This window comes from Budorcas taxicolor, chromosome 1 (assembly GCF_023091745.1).
Source record: "Budorcas taxicolor isolate Tak-1 chromosome 1, Takin1.1, whole genome shotgun sequence".
Classification (NCBI taxonomy): Eukaryota; Metazoa; Chordata; class Mammalia; order Artiodactyla; family Bovidae; genus Budorcas; species Budorcas taxicolor.
The window spans coordinates 164,090,982-164,110,665 of NC_068910.1; the positions used below are offsets into that span (position 1 = coordinate 164,090,982).

General features: G+C 38.0%; 1 protein-coding gene across 1 annotated transcript in view; it reads left to right on the forward strand.

Moving 5' to 3' along the window:
* WDR49 (WD repeat domain 49) overlaps positions 1-19,684 on the forward strand; it is a gene marked incomplete at its 3' end in the record, with an annotated part of 163,306 nt that overhangs the window by 111,808 nt on the left and 31,814 nt on the right. The window contains exons 10-15 of the mRNA XM_052645401.1: positions 5,925-6,055; positions 8,359-8,457; positions 10,084-10,248; positions 12,937-13,124; positions 13,889-14,086; positions 17,823-17,989. Coding sequence (XP_052501361.1) covers positions 5,925-6,055; positions 8,359-8,457; positions 10,084-10,248; positions 12,937-13,124; positions 13,889-14,086; positions 17,823-17,989 — 948 coding nt within the window. The remainder of the gene's footprint in view (positions 1-5,924; positions 6,056-8,358; positions 8,458-10,083; positions 10,249-12,936; positions 13,125-13,888; positions 14,087-17,822; positions 17,990-19,684) is intronic.

The following is a 19,684-nucleotide window of genomic DNA, read 5'->3' on the forward strand; positions in this document are numbered from 1 at the left end:
AAAATACCACATATTATCAACTTAATAATACCTCAGAATTTTATCTTACCATAATTTTCCCCTTTCCTTTCCACAAATATCTTTAAACTGCACCTAGATGGAAAACATAGAGTTAGGAAACATGGTGTGTTGAATGTGAAAAAGCAAGATTCCTTCACTCAAGGGCATCACGTTCTCATTGAGGAGTTGATGCATACAAGGCAGGATATGGAAAATGCCCCTTTCTGCTAAGCAAGGCCTGAATCAGAGAGCCCGTTAGGTTGTTTAGGAATATGACCATTCATATCTAGAGGTTACTTCCACCAGAAAAAAGAACCCAAATTCAGAAATTCTACAATATGTTTCCCATCATCGTAAGCAAAATGTACTGAGAGACAAAGCTGTAAATGGACATTGCGTCAGTTAAAAAATGCTCGCTTAAATACCCAACCATGTTTATGTTGGTAAAACTAAGTGAAGAGATGATGAACTACCTTTGCATTTGTTAAGTAGTCATATAATATGTATAGTTCTGGTAAAATCAAATAAATGATCATAATGAAGTTTAAGATTTTATCTTATTTTTATCTTAAATTTATGCCCTGAAATTTTATGATTCTATATTTAAAACTCTCTATAAAAATAAAAATAAGTTCTTCATTTTATTTCTCTTCTTTCAGTTAAAGGAGAAAACTTTGTGAACATTTTATGTCTGTAAAATATATAAAGACATATAAATATGTATATATAATATATAAAAATATAGAAAAGAGAATTTTCATATAATTTCAAATAATTCTGAAAATATGATGGATAGTAGCATTCTTCACAGAATTCTTTAAAAAGTAGGTGCTCAATAAATAGCTGTAGATATAATTCTATTTCTAAAAGTATTTTTTAAGGGAATTGAAATTAGGGATTTGAAGTTCCTCGACAATCAAACTTACCTATCACAAAATACTAAATTCTCAAAATAATTGCCTTGCTAAAGAACTGTATGTAATCTTATATATGACTCAATCATTTTTTATTATTAGGATGAGAATCAGAATGAGCATTTCCAAAGCTGTGACTTATTCTGGATAATCTTGCTGGAGGCTGGATGGGGGCGAGTATGTGTGAAATTCACAAATAACCCTCAAGACTAACTTTGTGATGGTTTCAGTATCCAAAATTGGGCTCCACAAATTTTCGGAAAAAGCATGAAAAAATAACTGATTTATTTTGAACTCATTCCATACCTTTGAGATAACCTTTTTATTCTAAAAACAATGTATATGTTCTTTTGGACTAACAAGACATGAACAATTAACCTCTGAGGGAACAGATGTGTAAAATGCGTGTCTGATTTTGTGACCCCATGCACTGTAGCCTGCCAGGCTCCTCTGTCCATGGGATTTCCTAGGCAAGAATACTAAAGTAGGTTGCTATTTTCTTCTCCAGGGGATCTTCCTGACTCAGGGATCGAACCCATGTCTCTTGCATCTTCTGCATTGCTAGGTGGATTCTTCACCCAACTGTGCCACTGAGAAGCCCCAAGAGAACAAATAATTGACTTTGTTCTTTTGTTCTCAATGTGATAGTTTCTACATGATACATTTTGATAAAATTCATTATCCTATCTCATTCATCCTAAAAGAGATTATTTTTTAACACATTAAAAAATTTATTTTTGCCTCTTGCCAGGCAAACTAATTTTGCTTTCTCAGAACTGGTCATTACATCTAAATTCTGAATTAGAGATAAGGCCGTCATCAGAAGAACACAGTGACCCAGTAGCAGTCCTCCCAGGACTTCAGATGTGAGGTGTGGAATGGAACTAGTAACCTCCTTCAATGTCAGAAAGAACAAATCTCTCAGACTCTTAAAATGGCCTAAAAATGGGCTCGTTCTGCACTTCAATTTTACTCTTGGCAAAAGTACAAACTTAGAAAAAAGTTATCTTGGAAATGTACAAAGTAAGAAATACAGTGTGGATTCTGAAGGTATTTTAAGGATAACTGTCATTTCAAATGAAAGTTTCAGGTTAGGTTTTAAGGGAAAGTTGGCAGCTAATTAGCTTCTCACCACTGTGACACACAAGGTCAAATATCAGAATGGCTACTTTTCATACCATGTTATGAAAAGGATTTGTGCTTTGGGGTGTACTCCTTAAGTATATCCAGTTAAAACGGCAGCTTGGCAAAGAAGACAACTGACATTAAATATTGGTGGAGAGATCATAGGGGAGATATAGACTGACCTCTTCCACCTCACTCCCACCTTCCTACTCTCCCTTATCAAAAGGTAGTCTCTTCAGTCAGACATACCAATAGGTGAAGAGGAAATGTAAAATATATGCATATAAAACTCTTACAAAATTCATGACAATTTCAGAACTGCAAATCACCTTACTTATACTATCTTGTCTTGCTAAGCCTTATATTAATACTATTAAAATAACATTAATATTAGATTATTGATTTAAAAAGTAGAGTAATTCATATATTGATTCAGCAAATTTTTATGAAATGCCTATTATTTTCTAGGTACTATTTTGAGCACTACTGATGCTGAGAGGGAAAAAACAAAAGCTTTGCTCTCCTAGAGCTTACTTCTGGTAGGAAAGACAGAAAAGAAGCAGACAAATAGATATAGATCCCAATATCACATAATGATAATGTAATCAAAATGATGTAGGTGAGGAATGAGAGACTCAAGGAAGTCTTTAGCTTGGGTGGTCAGGGAGGGCTTCCCCAAGGAGGTAACATCTGAGCAGAGAATTTTTCATCCGATCATTTGAAAATATTTATTAAATATGCAATATGTGTAGGTCACTATGATAGGGTTGTACAATAAAGCACGATCTCTGTTTTCTGTGAACTTACATTATAGCAGAGGAGCAGAGACTATATAATATGAATTAAATGTTGCGAGTAAAATGTAAATTATGTAAGAGACCAGAAGAGGGATATATTTCTTTCAACACTAGTTATCAAGGAAGCCTACAGAACAAGATAGGATTTAATGAATGGGTGTATAGTCAGGTAGTGTGGGTATGCGTGTGGAAGGAAATCCACGGAGGGATGGAAGAGCCCACCGTGAGTAAAAACAAGCAGCTAGAAATGCAAAATATATTTAGAGAGTAGCAAGAATACTGCTTAGGTCTTCTCGAGCGGCACAGGCGGTAATGAATTCACCTGCCAGTGCCCAAGATGCAGGAGACACAGGTTCAATTCTTGGATCAGGAAGATCCCTGGAGGAGGAAAAGGGAACCCGCTCCAGTAGAAATCCTGGAAAATCCCATGGACAGAGGAGTGTGGTGGGATGCAGTCCATGGGGTCGCAGAGAGTCAGACACAGCTGAGCAACTAAACACACACACATACACACACACACGTGAGTACTGATTGGCTTGAACATGAGATGTGCTTCAGAAACAACTTCTAAATACTCGTAACAGCTTAAAATAGTTCCTGCAAGGAGGGAATCTATTGGAAACCTTGTATTCTATCTATAAAATCCAGGCGAATTTTGCTTCTATTACATTTATTCATCTATCCTTATTTTAATAAAAAAATACTTTCTCCCAAAATCTTTGAGTAAAATGAACACTTAGGAAGGTGTATCAGTTTTACCTGTGGTTTCCAGTAGCCCTGTCAAACATTTAACTGGGCATTCACATTTTACTCTGAAAACCAAGGACAGAAGAATAAAGGGAAAAATTCTAAAAGAGTTGATTGGATCCAAATATTATTGAGTCTCAAATAATAGGTCCACACATTTGATTTTTGTCATGTAAGAAATGGAAAACCTAACAAATATTTTTTTTAACAGGATATTAGCCTTATCTTTTTGATCATGCTGTTTCCCTGCACTGCTTGGAGTGACTTCCTCTTCCAAATCTTACCCATCTATTAGGGTTAGACTCTGTAAGTTCTGTTCCCTATAGCACCATGAGCAGGGGCTTTCATGGAGAAAACAAGAAATGTTTGTAGAATGAATGTATATGAAGAGCTCCTGAATGAAGTGATTAATCTGGTAGCAGGATGAAGGATGTACCAGAAGTGGATAGCCTTGAGACAGTGAAATTTGTTAAGAGTCATTTACAATTTTTCAGCCTTGAGCTAGTGAGTGCTAAGCTAGGAAACTGTCATTGATTATTTAAAATAAAGAGGAAGGAATGAATATATAACATCACAGAGGCAGAATCTGAGGATTTTATTTGACTAAGGAAGAGAAAGACAAGCAGGAATTTGGAATTCTGGTCTATTGATCAATTTTGAGAATTTAGTGAATCCTCCTGTGGAGGGAAGGTAGAAATTTTAGATTTTTGATATTAGCTGAGGGAAACTATAATGGAACTGTCAGCTGTCAAGTGAGAACAACTCAACACTGGAAAAAAGTCATGAATGAAGACAGATTTAAGAGCCACATGTATAGAAGTGAACTGGAAATTCACTGGTGGTGAATACAAAACCCAATACAAAAATAATACAAAACCAATACAAAAATAATGCAAAACCAATACAAACATAATACAAAACCCAGTACAAAAATAATACAAAAATCAATACAAAAATAATGCAAAACCAATACAAAAATAACACAAAAACCAATACAAAAATTGATGCACAAGCCCTGCACAAGCCCTTTTGATGAGAGAGCGAGGGGTGGAGGAATGATGGTCAACAGTGTCCATATTGAAAGGTGAAAGAGAGAGTAGGAAGGGGAAACAGAGTACAAGGAGTGAAAGGTCAGCGAACAGGAAGAGAAACAGCGCATTTTGCAACAGAAGAGTTTCCAGAACAAACTCATCCATCAGAGGGTGAGGAGTCGGTGGGGCAATTGGAGACCTTTAGTGCGAGTGAAACAGAAGCAAGGTTTCAGAAAAGTGAAGAGAGAATGTGGGTGGAGACACCAAGCCTGGAGTTACAAATGCCCCTTTGAAATGAGTGTGGCTCTAGAAGTGGGGAGAGGCTTGCCAGAGGCTGGTAGCCAGAGTTCAATCAAGAGGAAACAGGATGGTCCTATAATTTGATGCCTCCAGTATGTAATTTTTAAGCTCCCCTTCTCCTCACCAGGCATCAAGCATTTCATTCTCTGTCCTTTCTGATCTGTCCTCAAATTCACCAGTAATGCCTCAGGATACTGACCTTTAAAAAACTATTTCTGTTGAAAACATCTCTGTCCTCCATCCCATTCCTTTGAAGCTGCATTTTCAAGTGTTCTACAAACAGTTCCTCAAGATGTATGAGGAAGGACTCTGTGGTCAAGTATGTCTGGAAAATGCCACAGGGAATATAAACATGTTAAATTTCCTGGATGAATTGATGAAAAGAAACTTTAATGATTTTGTCTAAACTATCCAATAGTATTTGTTCACAGACTCTACTCTTCTGTATTGTTACTGCCACGAAATTCTTAGTGGTTCCACTTTGGAGACATTTTGCTTTTAGGATCTTGGTGGTGGATGATTAATCTGATAAATGCATACATGTTTGGTATTAATGATTGTGAAAGAAAGATTAACCTTCTGATATTCATAATTGACCAGGGAATTTAAGAGAGACTTCAAAAGGAAGTTCAGTGTTGGGATTTAGCCTTATGGATGACAAGTAGGGATAAAGTTGTGGATAGCATCATCTTTTTTTTATTAAAAAAAAATATTTATTTATTTGGCTGTGCCAGATCTTAGTTGCAGGATCTTCGATCTTTGTTGTGGCACATGGGATATTTTTTAGTTGCAGCAGGCAAACTCTTTAGTTGCAACATGTGGAATCTGACCAGGAATGGAACCCAGGCCCTCTGCATTGGGAGTGTGAGTCTTAACCACTGGACCACCATGGAGGTCCCCAGCATCATCTTTTAGACTTCTCAAATCATGCTATTCAACTGTGGGATGGCTACTCCATATCTATATCACTTTTATATCCACGGCTAACTGCTATATCCTTTTTTCACTAGGTCTATTACTGTGTTTCGACCTCAGAACTTCAATCAGTTTTCTATCCAGCCTGAAGAATGGAAGGGAGGCATTCAACACCATGATGATATATTATGTGCTGCATTTTCACCTCCACAAACTCTTGTTACAGGTTACTTGAATGTTCACTTGACAATCAGTGGTATAGTTTCCTTTGCCTCACTTTGAAAAAGCCTTTTCTCAACTACAAAATGAACAGGTTTCTTAAAGAAGCTGTCCTTGTACTTTAAACTAAATCTGGTCCTTATTTCTAGGGCTGTACAACAGTGGTTACATGCATCAGCTCTGAAGCCTGGCTACCGGGCTTCAGATCCTGGTTCTACAACTTGCCACTACCTCATATTGAGCAAGTTATTTTGACTCTAAAATACCATTTTCTCTGGCAAATAATAATTTACCAGCATGTTGGTTTATAGTGAGGATCACATAAGATAATCTGTGTATAGGTTTAATCCAGTGCTTACTATAAGCCCATCAGTAAATACTAGCTTTCATTTTCATTTTCCTTTTCTGAGGAGCAACCTCAGGGTTGTTGGGTACAAATCACACTTCTGTAGCACTCAGATGTTTCATAACAGGAACACCCTCTGGGCACAGTTTACTCTAAGTATTGTTGGTTAAAGACTGGTCTCACAAAAAGTTTATAAATCCAAGCTCTTGACAAGATCCATGGACATACTTTGATGCGGCATATTAAAGAGGATCAGAAGTTTTTGAATTACTTCCAACCAAAGAAAACAATTTAGAAAGACAGATTGCACCATGAAATTATAAAATCCATATTTTGACAGCCTGATTTGTTTTATAGGACCAAAAATGTCATTAATTAAGAGGAATGAAAAATTACAGGAAAAGAGCTTGGATATCTATGAAGTGTTACCATATGAGGTTTCCTGCTTTATCTACACTTAGAGTTTTGTTGTTTTCAGAACTTCCAGGAGGGCCAAATCTGCAGTTGAATTGCTCTATAGCTGCTGGAAGTCTACCCTGCAGCACATACCATATACTGAAATGTGATGAAAACAAGTATCGCTGTGTAGTTGATATTGAAGTGTCATAAAATACCATTGTAATTGGGGAATAAATAATCTCTTCATTCACGTTCATTCCTTCAATCCTATGTGAACATGCTCTGTCAAACACTTTGCAAGTGAAGCATTTTAAAATGTTAAGAGAAGGTGGATATTCCCATGAACAGCTAGCCCGTGGAAGCTTATCATCTTTGGCCAGTTTGTGAGTTACACAGGTTGCCTCTCCAGGACAATACAGAGTGCAGTGGGCATTACTCTCTTCTCTCTCCAAATCCCAAGAAGGACACCATCAGTACACAGTGCTCAGCTCTAGTCTTTAGCTCTCCTCTTGATGTTGGCCCTCTGCTCACTAGCGAGCTCTTCTCCCGGGGCTGCTGAGAACAGCGGTCTGGGCATGCACTGCTCCTTCTAAAAGCAGCTTGGTCAGACTTAGCCTCACTGTTTGGACTTTTTTATGTTTTCTGCATGGAACAGTATGAAAAGACTGGTGTAGGGAAAGTTCTAGGATTGGAGAAAGCAACATTCAATAAAGAACATAAAAGAGAAAAAATAAACAGAACACACACAACAAAAGAACAGATGTAGGAAACAGAAACCTAGAAGGAAAATTCGTTTGCCCTCAATAATAAACAAATAATATAGTAGTTATTAATACTATTTCAGTATTTGTAATATTCTAGGCAGTAGGTGCTTTTCATTCTTCAGAGCATAAACTTATTTATCAGATAAATAAATTTATTAACCCATTTTTTAGGTGAGGAACTTGTGGCATCAAGTAAAGTTAAATAACTTGCCAAGGTTACACAGCTGGTAGGTGGTAGAACCAGGATTCAAATTGATCAGATGAATTCATTTATCAGATAAGTAAATTTATTAACCCATTTTTTAGGTGAGGAACTTGTGGCATCAAGTAAAGGTAAGTAACTTGCCAAGGTTACACAGCTGGTAGGTGGTAGAACCAGGATTCAGATTGATGAATTACAAAGCCTTTATTCTGAATGCTTTCTTACCACAAAATAAAAAAAGATATTACAATAATCTCTATCAAACTTACTGAATGATATTTTGCGAAGTTTCCAATTTTTAAAGTTTAATAAAAACACTAACCCATGGCAGATTCATGTTGATGTATGGCAAAACCAATACAATATTGTAAAGTAATTAGCCTCCAATTAAAATAAATAAATAATAAATAAATGATAAATGCAAAAAAATAAAAACACTAGTAATTACTATTCATTCATGTCTCCAAATATATAGAGAAAACTTACAAAGTGCCAGATTCCATGTAAGTTATTATGATAATGATTTCTTCTAATTGTTGTTGCTCGTATTTTCTATCTAACTTTCTGGTAATTTCTATTCTCTGTCTTGGCTCCTGTAGGGAGTTATGATGGAGAAATTGTTCTGTGGAACAACAGCACAGAAAATGCTCACTATGTCCTTCACCCTGATTATCAGAGGCTGCTAAAATCAAAATCGGGTGAGTACAAGTTTGAAACTAAAATAATGTGGGCTGGTTGTTTGTGCATGGGCCTGCTGCAGCTTGCTTCTGAATTATAGATGATTGGCTCTAAGCGCCAGGGATTAGTGATACCGTTGTCTTGTCAAAGTGACTAAAAGAACCTTGAGATTTACTTGGCTTAGCAAATTCTCCATGGCTTGCTGTTCCTTTTCGTTATGCTACATCAGCATTTCTGAATTACTGACAGCGGGGAACAGGACTCTCATTTTTCTCTAGTTTATTTTTTGCCAATAAGCCTTGCTAAATTGCCTTTGAGTGAACCTTGGGTACTCCTTGGTAGGAAAATGGGAACTTGCGTTCACTTGAGGCTGCTCAGGCTTAGTCTAGAGCTTGTATTAAATATTATGCCACCTGGAAATCTTAAATTATTTCTTGCTTTAGAAACCTGTGTGGAGCATTAGATGGAATTATATTGTATTTTATGGAAGTTTAGCAGAGCAGATGAATATTTTATGCTTAAGTAAAATGTCTTGACAATTGCCTTTCACATTTTATTTTAGTTTCCCTAGATACTAAAGGTTTTTCCTTAGACTAATTTATTTGGTAATGAATATGTCATACCTCACGTGCCAGTGAGGTTCTGTTGTATCAGTTGGATAAACTCACAGAGACTGAATTAGATTAGGAAAGGACTGGTCTTCAGATACAGTTTTGCATGTGTGTGTGTGTGAAAAGCTGAGGGAGTAATTTGTTAGGAGGAAGAAAACTAACATAAGAAATTTGGCGTTTACTTGGCTGCAGGCATGAAACTCTGACTTGCTTTATGTTTTCAATACAAAGAGCTCATCATTAAGGTTCATTTGAATCCTCCATGGAGAAAGTGGAATTCTGCCTCTTTGGTGCATTGGCCCTCAGGGGAATAGTCTTGTTTTCACAGCAGACTTTATTGTGGCTGTGATTAAAAACACAGAGAGACAAATAGAAAAGAAAAGCAGATAATGTCAAATTTTTAAAAGACACAAGAAGCATTGCTGTAGATTTCTTGCTTTGAATGTTTAAAGATACCTCTGTATAAGTTTTTCATAAGTATGTTCAGACTATTCATAGATTCAGAGATGAATAGCCCCAGTTTTTATTAGTGGGATGTGAAGATGATGTCATTAGATCATTGAAGTACCATTAAGGATATCCTTTTCAGGGTAACTCACTAACAAATAACAGTGCTTAAAAATGATGATTTAAATACATAGTCATTATATCTCAAGTTCATTAAATTATTTACAAGCTTAATATTAATGATTAATAAGTTGAAAATGGCATGATATTAGGATCACATTTGTCTTGAACATATCAGTATCTCTAAGATGTTATCAGGGTCTACAAAATGAAGTCCCTATTAATTCATATCAAGGGAGAACACAGTAAACTTATATGGAGTATGAGAAACAAAAATGGGATCAAACAGTCTGTGAAGTTGAGGCTGAGGAAGTGAACTGCAGGGGGCTCTATGGATATTGACTGGAAGCACATTGTAAGACTTGCTGGAATCATCAGAGACTGGTGGGGGTGGCCTGTTGTTTTTCATAAGTGTTTGAAGAGCAGATGTTTCTATTCATTAAGTCACCTGGCTTGTCTCTATCTCAGATGCAGGGCCTCAAAAGCTTCTTGGTGCTGGGAGGAGCCCCTCTACCCAGCCCACATATGACCAGGCTACCCTGAGAGCCTGTTCCTTTGAGATGGACACTGAGTGCAATCATGCTGTTATGAGGCTTTGCTTCCTTGAAGCAAGAAAAAACATCACAGGGACAGGTAAAATATATATTTATATTTTGACTATAGACTGCTTTGATATATTGTAAAATGGTGGGACAGGAAAACCTAAAGAAAGTTCAGTCTGATTTGATCTAGGTCTTATAGAGTTTGACTGCACCTAGCAAACAGTCAGGACCAGATTACAGAAGTCACAGGCCACGGCCAACAAGGTTAAGGTCAGGAGGATGGGTCCAGGAGCAGAAGCTAGACCAGACTCCACCAGGAACTCATACCATGTTGTGTATGTCAGGATCAGATAGAGAAAAACTCTGGGCAACAATCAGAAATGAAGAAAAGCTATGACAAACCTAGACAGCATATTAAAAAGCAGAGATGTTACTTTGCTGACAAAGGTCTGTATAGTCAAAACTATGGTTTTTCCAGTAGTCATGTATAGATGTGAGAGTTGGACCATAAAAAGAGCTGAGTGCCGAAGAATTGATGCTTTTGAACTGTGGTGTTGGAGAAGACTCCTGAGAGTCCCTTGGACTGCAAGGAGATCCAACCAGTCAATCCTAAAGGAAATCAACCCTGAATATCCATTGGAAGGACTGATGTTGAAGCTGAAGCTCCAATACTTTGGCCACCGGATGCAAAGAACTGACTCCTTAGGAAAGACCCTGATGCTAGAAAAGATTAAAGGTGGGAGGAGAAGGGGATGACAGAGAATGAGATAGTTAGATGGTATCACTGACTCAATGGACATGATTGAGCAAACTGTGGGAGTTGGTGATGGACAGGGAAGCCTGATGTGCTGCAGTCCATGGGATTGCAAAGAGTCAAACATGACTGAGTGACTAACCTGAACTGAATCTAGCCATGGCATAGAGATTTGTCAGGTATAGGGCTCAGCATGGGCTTCCCTGGTGGCTGAGATGGTAAAGAATCCACCTGCAATTCAGGAGATCAGGGTTCGATCCCTAGGTTGAGAAGACCCCTGAAGAAGGGAATGGCTACTCACTCCATTATTCTTGCCTGGGAAATCCTGCAGATAAAGACGCCTGGTGGGCTCCAGTCCATAGGGTTGCAAAGAGTTGGACACGACTGAGCCACTAAGTACACAAGCACAGGGCACAGCATGAAATATGCTCCAAATATATGAGCCAAAGCCTACATGGGTTACAAGAGATGCATCTGAGAAGACCACACTGGCACATGTGATCAACATGGGCTAGGAGAAAATAGTGAGAAACTCGGAGATTGGAAACTAATCTGAAATTTGAAATAGTTGCTGCTAATTGCTGATCCCAGGTCATGAGAACTGCCAGCTCTTTGTCTTAATATTTTTGGTGGGGGTTAGTAGGTAATGCTTTGAGTGTCTATACCAACTGTGCATCCTTTTCAGAATAAGTCTGGTTAGAGCTGCTTCTAAGATACATGCTAACATATGATTTACCACAGTTATTTGATATTATAATAAATGAAATAACTATTTGCTTCATTTCCTTTTTTGTCTTCAGTGGTGATGTAAACGTGGTATTGATGCAGCTTGCATCTTCCCAAAATAAAAATCTGCTTCTGAAAGCAATGCATATTTTTCACTTTTCTTCTAAAAAATAATTTTTTAATTTTAGAAGTGTTTTTTCTTAATGTTAGGAATCTAGATCTATATGTATTATATGATTGAAAAAAGAAATAAACATATCTGAACCCTGTTTTCCATATTCAGTTTCTCATATTCAATTTGAAGATAGAAAATCTGCATGATTTTCATGTAAAATTTTTCTGCATTAAAAATCAATAAAGGTATATACCCTTATAGAGTTCTAGAATCGTTGTGGAATATTTAGAATAGACCTTGAAATGGTTAGAGTCTAAAACTTTCTATTTTCCAGAATGCACCTATACTCATAAAATGAACTGTTATCCTGAAATTGCTCTCATTTCCTCAACACTAATTCTTCTTAATGTTATCAGTATTACCAAATTGTTTCCACTGAAGCGGCTATATACCATTATTTCTACCTTAAACAGATATCATTGTTAATAGGCAGCTCATTTGTGAAGCAAATTGAAGTCATCTACAGATTTATCAAATAATAATAGGAACTTTGCCACAGAAGAATAATTTAGGTAAAGTACTTCTACATGCATATAAAAATGGAAAATGAAAAGGTTAGTTCTAGGCCTATGAACCAAAAAAGTGTTCCATAAGGACTTACAATGAATTCTTGATGAAAGATTAAAAAGCAAGCTCATAAGTAGATTTCTAAGTATATGGTTGCACAGAGAAACCCATAGCTGTGCTACTGTAACTATACACATATGCATAGTGAGGAATTTTACTACTTTGGTATGTGTGTCCAATGGGTAGTTAAGAAAGATGGGTTTTCTGTAATTGGAATATTATCATAATGTTGAAATTAACATTTTGTAAGTTTGTCTGAAGTAACAAATCAATTTTATCAAAATTTTGAAACCCAAATAATATCAAAATAATGAATGAAGGAGTGGTAACTAGATTTTATAGACCATCTTACGTATCCTACCTCACTTAATACTCAGCACAAACCAGTGAAGCTTTCATAGGGCTTTTCCCAGTGTATATTTGAGAGAATCAGAGTGCTGGGAATTGATCGCAGGGCTACTCACCTGTCCGACATCCATATGCTTTCAACAAGGAAACTGATGAGGAAGTTGTTTCTTGTGTTTGTAGTTTCCTAATTAGGTGTTCTTGTATACTAGGGGGAGCCAACCTGGTATCATGTGGAGGATCTGGGTATGTCAGATTCTGGGATACATTTAAGAAGCAACTTTTGGCTGAATTTTTGGCTCATAGTGGAGTTGGTTCTATTATTATGTCTACTGATAAATCAAATCGATACCTCGCCACAGGAGATCTGGAGGGGTGGTTAAAAATCTGGAATATAGAGGTATGTTGAAAAAATTCTCACATTATCATTATAATTTTGGATTGTCTTTTGTTTCAGATAATTATGAATCAGGTCTTGTCTGTTTCTAGGTAAAGGAAGAAACATTCAGTATTTTAAAGAAAACTTATGTATTGATCAGAGACTTCTTTAATTCATGGAGAAAAATAGATTTTTCTCAATATTGAAAATCCTCTATTAACATATAGTCAGGTCAGTCTCCCAGTTTAGGAAAGCAATATTGTTAGTACGGTACTACAGCATTGTTTGAGAATAAATAGTAAAGATATGCCTCATTTTAAATGAGAGAGTAAACATAATCTAAGCAGTGTACTGGCCTGTTTATCTAACACTGTTATCATCCTGAGTTTGTTTGGGTTTTTTTTTGTGTCACTGATTACCTGGTCAATTTTCTAATAATACTATAAAATTGTATAAAATGTGACTACCTATACATGTTAAAGTTCATTCACTTTATCTAATAGCTGACTTTACTGTTTATATTTTTCCATCCTTCCATCCCCCGTCCTTCCTTCCTTTCTACTTCTCAAGTTAGTCAAATCAGTTAGAAACCTTTTCTGGAATGTGAATACCATTTTTCTAACCTCTGTTATCATGAGCTATTCTTTTGCATTTGTGTTACAGATTGCCGTTTCTAAATGCACCTTTGTTCAATTTCTGTATCGGACTTAAAAAAAAAGTGTTCTATCACAGTAGTCATTTCATATTTGGACATTTTTAGAATTCTGGCATGTCTTTTCATTCAGGAGTACTGTCTTAATCCCAGCAAGAACAAACTCACACAGGCCCCAACTCTGATAAGATCGTTCCGGCCTCATGAAGACTGGATAAGCTCCTTAGAGATGTGTGAGCTGGGCGGCCGCTCGCTGATTCTCTCTGCCTCTGCGGACTGCAGCATTCGTGTGACTGATGTCTGTGGTGTTCCTGTCCAGATCTTTGGTCAGGTAGAAATATTGCTTCTTTACTATTCTAATATTTACTTGACATTTAGTATGAACTTGGCCTGGTTTCCATTTGAATCTCATTGGCTAGTAAATTTCATTAGTCATGAAAGAACTGACTTGATTTTTGCAACTATAGCTCCAGGCCTCCCTTATTAACCATGGCAGTTCCATCAAGTAGAGGACACCGGAGACATGGAAAGATGGGGGACCTAAGCAGCTTAAAATATGTAAGGATTTCTGAGCAAAATTTCTCCGCCAAAATAAGTGGATCTCTTCAGTTTCAAAATTCAGTAGAAATACAGTGTGGATAATTATACTGCGTTACTATAAAATAGATAGATGACTGTGACACTCAGGTAATAATCAGGCAGTAATCAAATATAGAAAATTAAAAAAAAAATAAATCTTTTGTGTTCATTGTCTGATTTATTCCTGCCAAAATCACATTCATTAATCTTTTCTGAGTTTGTCCTGTTCTAAGGTCTCTATGTACATGCTATGTTGCTTCAGTCATGTCTGACTCTTTGTGACTCCATGGACTGTAGCCCACCAGTCTCCTCTGTCCATGGAATTCTCCAGGCAAAAATACTGGAGTGGGTTGCCATGCCCTGCTCCAGGGGATCTTCGTGACCCAGGGACTGAACCCTCTTCTCTTCTGTCTCCTGCGATGGCAGGCGGGTGCTTTACCACTAGTGCCACGTGGAAGCCCCACATGAGTTATTTCATGTAATCTTCATAATTGCCTGTCCCATTAGGGAGGAATGCTCATTATCCCCATTTTACATATGAGGAAACAGAGGCACAGAGAGTGTCAATCAATTGCTGAGGTCACAGACACTAACAAGTGGCTTTGAATTCAAGCTGTCATTTCACAGCTCATGTTTTTAACTTCTTCCTCCCATGAAACTAAGCTCCGATTTATATGAGCTTACAAAAAAATGGAACCAGAGGTCCTGAAAGAAAGAAAATATTTATTGTCTCATATTTCTTTTTTCCACTTGTTTTCATGGGCACTCAGTTCCTAGTCCCTTTTGTTTGGGGGACAATATAGCAGTTTGTTCTATTTCAACCAGTACTGTTCAGACATGGTGGTAAGAGCTCACCCTGGCACTTCAGTTTCTGCCTGGCTGGTTGACTTAGTCCTAGTCAGCAGCCTTGGATGCCACTCTCATGCCCTGAGTATGGCAGTTCCCTTCATGCTGGAAGACAAAGTCTGTTGGTGTTCCTTTTGTGGAGTCAGCTTGAGGACGTCAACCTGTGCTGCCCCAATTCCGTACAGCCGTTGCAGACATGGAGGGCGGTGGTAAATCAGAAAATGATGGTAAATTGGTGGGTGGATTGGCTGGGTAATGTGGGAGTTGCCACGTGACAGCCAAGAGCTGAACAGCCTCTTCTGCTCTGTAAATAAGGCAAGTGCTAGACTTTTCTCAGCAAAAAGAGTGTCTGCGTGGGAGCTCAAATGGGTGTGTGGGCAGTTGTGGCGAGAGAGACAGCATGGGGCGCGGCTGGCATTCTGAACATAAAAGGAGTTGAAAAGCTGGCAGCTCTAGAAGTTACTGCAATCCTGACACTGTTACGAGGCCATGCCACACGGGCTCTGGTAAAAGGAGGTGCAAAGAAACAGAGTCATCTGGCAGGTGGTGTCTGGAGCAAAAGTACCTTTTGTGTGTGTGTGTGTGTGTGTGTGTGTGTGTTAGTTGCTCAGTTTTTTCCGACTCTTTGGACCCCATGGACCTTAGATGATGCTAAAGCAAGAAATAGGACTGTTTTAGGTATGGGTGCCACAAAAACTGTGTCCAGAAAGCACAATCTATGTGGAAATTTTATTAGAATTAAGAAATATATGCTAGTAAAACTGTTCATTTGTATACCTTTGGTTGTTTTCCTTAGTTGTTTTGTAGTCTTTTGTCTTTCAAAGGAGTTCAGCCTCTAAAAGCCTCCGTGAAAACAGTTTGGTTTTATCCCTTCTGTTCAAGATAGCCCGGGTAGTTTTAGAAAGTAAAGGCTGGCAAAGCAGAGGACAGCTGGGTTTTCTAGTCCCTTCTGCCTGAGCTTTAATTTTTTTTTTTTTGAGAACTCACTTTTATTAAGCTCTTGGATATGGTGCTGCTAGTTTCAAGGGCCATAGGAGGCAGTGGGAGGGGAAGGACATAAAATGGAGGGGAGGAAGAAAAAGGAAATTAGTAGATAACTGGAAAAAAGCAACAGTGAATGTTCTTCTCATAGTTTGAGCAGAGGCATGCTTTCACAGAAAGATATGGTAGGCAGATGGAAATGCTTAGATAAGAAGGGACTCCATTTGTAAATATGACTAAGGTCAGAATAATTTTTTCCTGATCCAACTTGATTTGTATAGCATAGTGACCTTTGACCTATATTTGAATGTTGCATTTGTCTTTTAGTTGAATTAATTTTGGTCTAGTAGTTATAAAAACAAAAGGAAAGGCAATCATGTATTTTAATTTCCTTCATTAAGGCTTCATCTTCCGATCGCATTCAATTTGATTAATGTATTCAAAATTTCATGTAATTGTGGTTCAGTAAATTTCATAAAAGAAGTTTTTTTTCTTAAAAACTGTGAATCAGTTTTACAACATAGCTATTGATCTGAGGTTGATTTCCAAGTTAGATTTTTAAACGTAAGTAGTATGCTATGTCTATTTCTAGAGTTGGAGAGATGGAGTGGGGATGTTTTATCTGTGGGGATACATTTATCCCAGGAAACTGTCAGACGATTGTGGCATAAAAAGAAGTGAGGTGGTCCGCGTGCTTCTTCAGTGTCCATCACAGCACTGACCACTGTTGTGTTCTGCAGAGTTTGTGTTCTGGTGCCCCCTCCTCAGCTGATGCTTCTGATACTCAGTGACTTTGATTGACCTTATTCACCCAGTGTTTAAAATTTAAGTTTCCCATGTTTGAACATGAGTTTTCATATAAGATCCGTATTTCTTACTTCTCTCGGAAAAGAACATATGCCATTTCCTGAGAGTAGCTATGGCTCCCTTAATGGAAGATGGGCTTACTCTAAGTCAGTGTGGTCCCATCTTTCTTTCCCTTTTGCTTATGAACACTGAGGCTGAATTTAATTTACTATTTATTATCCTATATGAGACTTGATCATTCATTGACACTATATTCCTGGGCCCTGGAGGCATTCTACTCTGTAAATCCTTCTGACAAAGGTTGATCAGTTGCAGGTGAGATATGCTGGGGATCCCTAATGTTCCCTCATCATACAGGCTGTGTTCCCTGAGGCATTCCTGTGGATACAGTGTGAGCTGGTAGAAGAGAAATTATAGCTTCAGAAAATTTCTGTTTGCTTCTTATGATGCATCCCTTTCTAATTTTATTAAACTTACATGTGTATGTTCCATCTCCCTTTGAAGACTGTAAGCTCCTTGAGAACTTACGTATCTCCTTCATTTTTGATGTCCTGAGGACTTCAATAAAGAATCTAGCACGTTTAGCCACTACACTCCTGTCCCAGTCTTTGCTATCCCATAGACGTTAGTCCACCAAACTCCTCTGTCCATGGGATTCTCCAGGCAAGAAGATGAGTGGTTGCTATCCCTTCCTTCAGAGGATCTTTCTGACCCAGGGATCGAACCTGCATCTCTTATGTCTCCTGCATTAGTAGGCAGGTTCTTTACCACTAGCTCCAAGCGGGAAGCCCAAATGTTCAAGGAAAATACATTTTATAAAAATAAATCTCTCTCTCTCTTTTTTTTTTTTTTAGGAAAAGCATTGGCAACTTGAAAACTGGTTTTCTGTCCCTAAAAGAGACACTAATTTAATGGGAAATAAGATTCAAGAGAAAAGCATAAAGGAAATGCCTTTATTTTCTAAGGAGGAATCATGTTTAGACCCATCAAAACATTCGCTACTTGATAAGAAACCATACAGGTTAGTACATCTTCCCTGTAAAGGGTAAAATTGGCCCCCAGTTCCTTCTATGCTCTGTGGAATGTCTAATGACTACCTCAGGATTTCGCTCACATTCTGATCATTGGTAGATGTGCGTGTGTGTGGCAGAGGGAGAGCTTATATTCTCAGGCTGGTGTCTGATTCTTACTTCCTGTCTCTTTGTAATGACTGATTTCTATCCTCTCTTCTAGTCTTCTGTGTCTACTCCATCATCAACCTAATTTTGGAAATAACCCTTTTCTTCAAAAGCAATATATGTGTGTATGTATGTACGTGTCTATCTAGCTAGCTACCTCTCTTAGAATGTATGTCAGATTTTACTTCCGGTGTTGGTAAGGCGCACAGAGATTTGTGGGCTTCCCAGGTGTTTCAGTGGTAAAGAATCCACCTTTCCATGCAAGAGCTGCAGGAGACGAAGGTTCGATCCCTAGGTCAGGAAGATCCCTGGAGTAGGAAATGGCAACCCAGTCCAGTATGCTTGCCTAGAGAATCCCATGGACACAGGAGCCTGGCAGGCTATAGTCTATAGATTCAAAAAAAAGTTGGACATGACTGAGCATGCCTGCACTCACAGAGGTTTATGTGACAGAAGTTCAAAGAGCTTAACTTTGAATATTGAACATCACTCTCATTCTACGACTTCTAGTCTTTCCTTCCTGCTGTTCAGCCATTCATCTCTTCTGCCACTCAGATGGATCTCATTCTTACATTCTTCTAACTCTCTAATGCCAGGCAGTGTTAACTGTTTTTTGTTGTTGTTGTTGTTGTTGTTGGTTTGTTTTCTATATTCTTGCTAACTCATGGTCTCATAATTTCATCTTTTGCATTAAACAATTTTTTTTAAGAAAACAATTTTATTCATTGTATTTTCTTTGATACAGTTGGCATTTCTATTACCATGTGACTCTATTATTTTTTAAAGCTCTATAGGAAAATTGCATAGAAAGTAGAGAGTTCATACATACTCTGCCCTCAGCCCATACAGTGTCAAATGTTAGTGGGGTACATTTGTGACAATCCATGAACCAATACTGATACTTTATTATTAACTAAAGTCCATAGTTCACATTTAGAGGGTAAAGTTGAGCATTCTCTGATGACACTACCCAGAGACCTCCGCCTTGCACTTTTCTAAATTAATGCATTCTTTGACCAAACTCTTGGGACTCAACCCCACCAGTTGGGCTTTTTCTGTTCTAGTCTCCTCACACTGGCAGCCTTGCCTCTTGCATAACTTCCCTTGGGTTAACTTCTGCTTGGCCAATAGGAAACCCGCACATCCTTCCCACCCCAGCTCCTCGACAGTCACTCCTCCTCCTGCTCACTGGGGCAGTTTCAGTCGTAGTAGACCTTTTCAGATATTAATTCACTGGCCCACTGTGTCCCTCTAAGGGTTATCCCGGGCAGCAGATGTTTAGCTTTTTGCATGGCTTATGTGAATGGAAGCTAAAACTGAGGGGAAGAGTCCCTCCTCTTCCATGAGGGTGGGACTCAGTCCTTACCTGTGACTCTTTCCAGTGAAAGTCTCTCTTAGAATTTCTGCATCCTTAGTCTTTTTTTGTCGTAGAGTGGTGGTTAGTCTGAGCATCACAAGATCAGTTTTGGAGCCACCTTCCTGACAAAGGGGGCGAGCACAAGGAATTGATCTAGCACCTCACTTTGAAATGTGGGAAT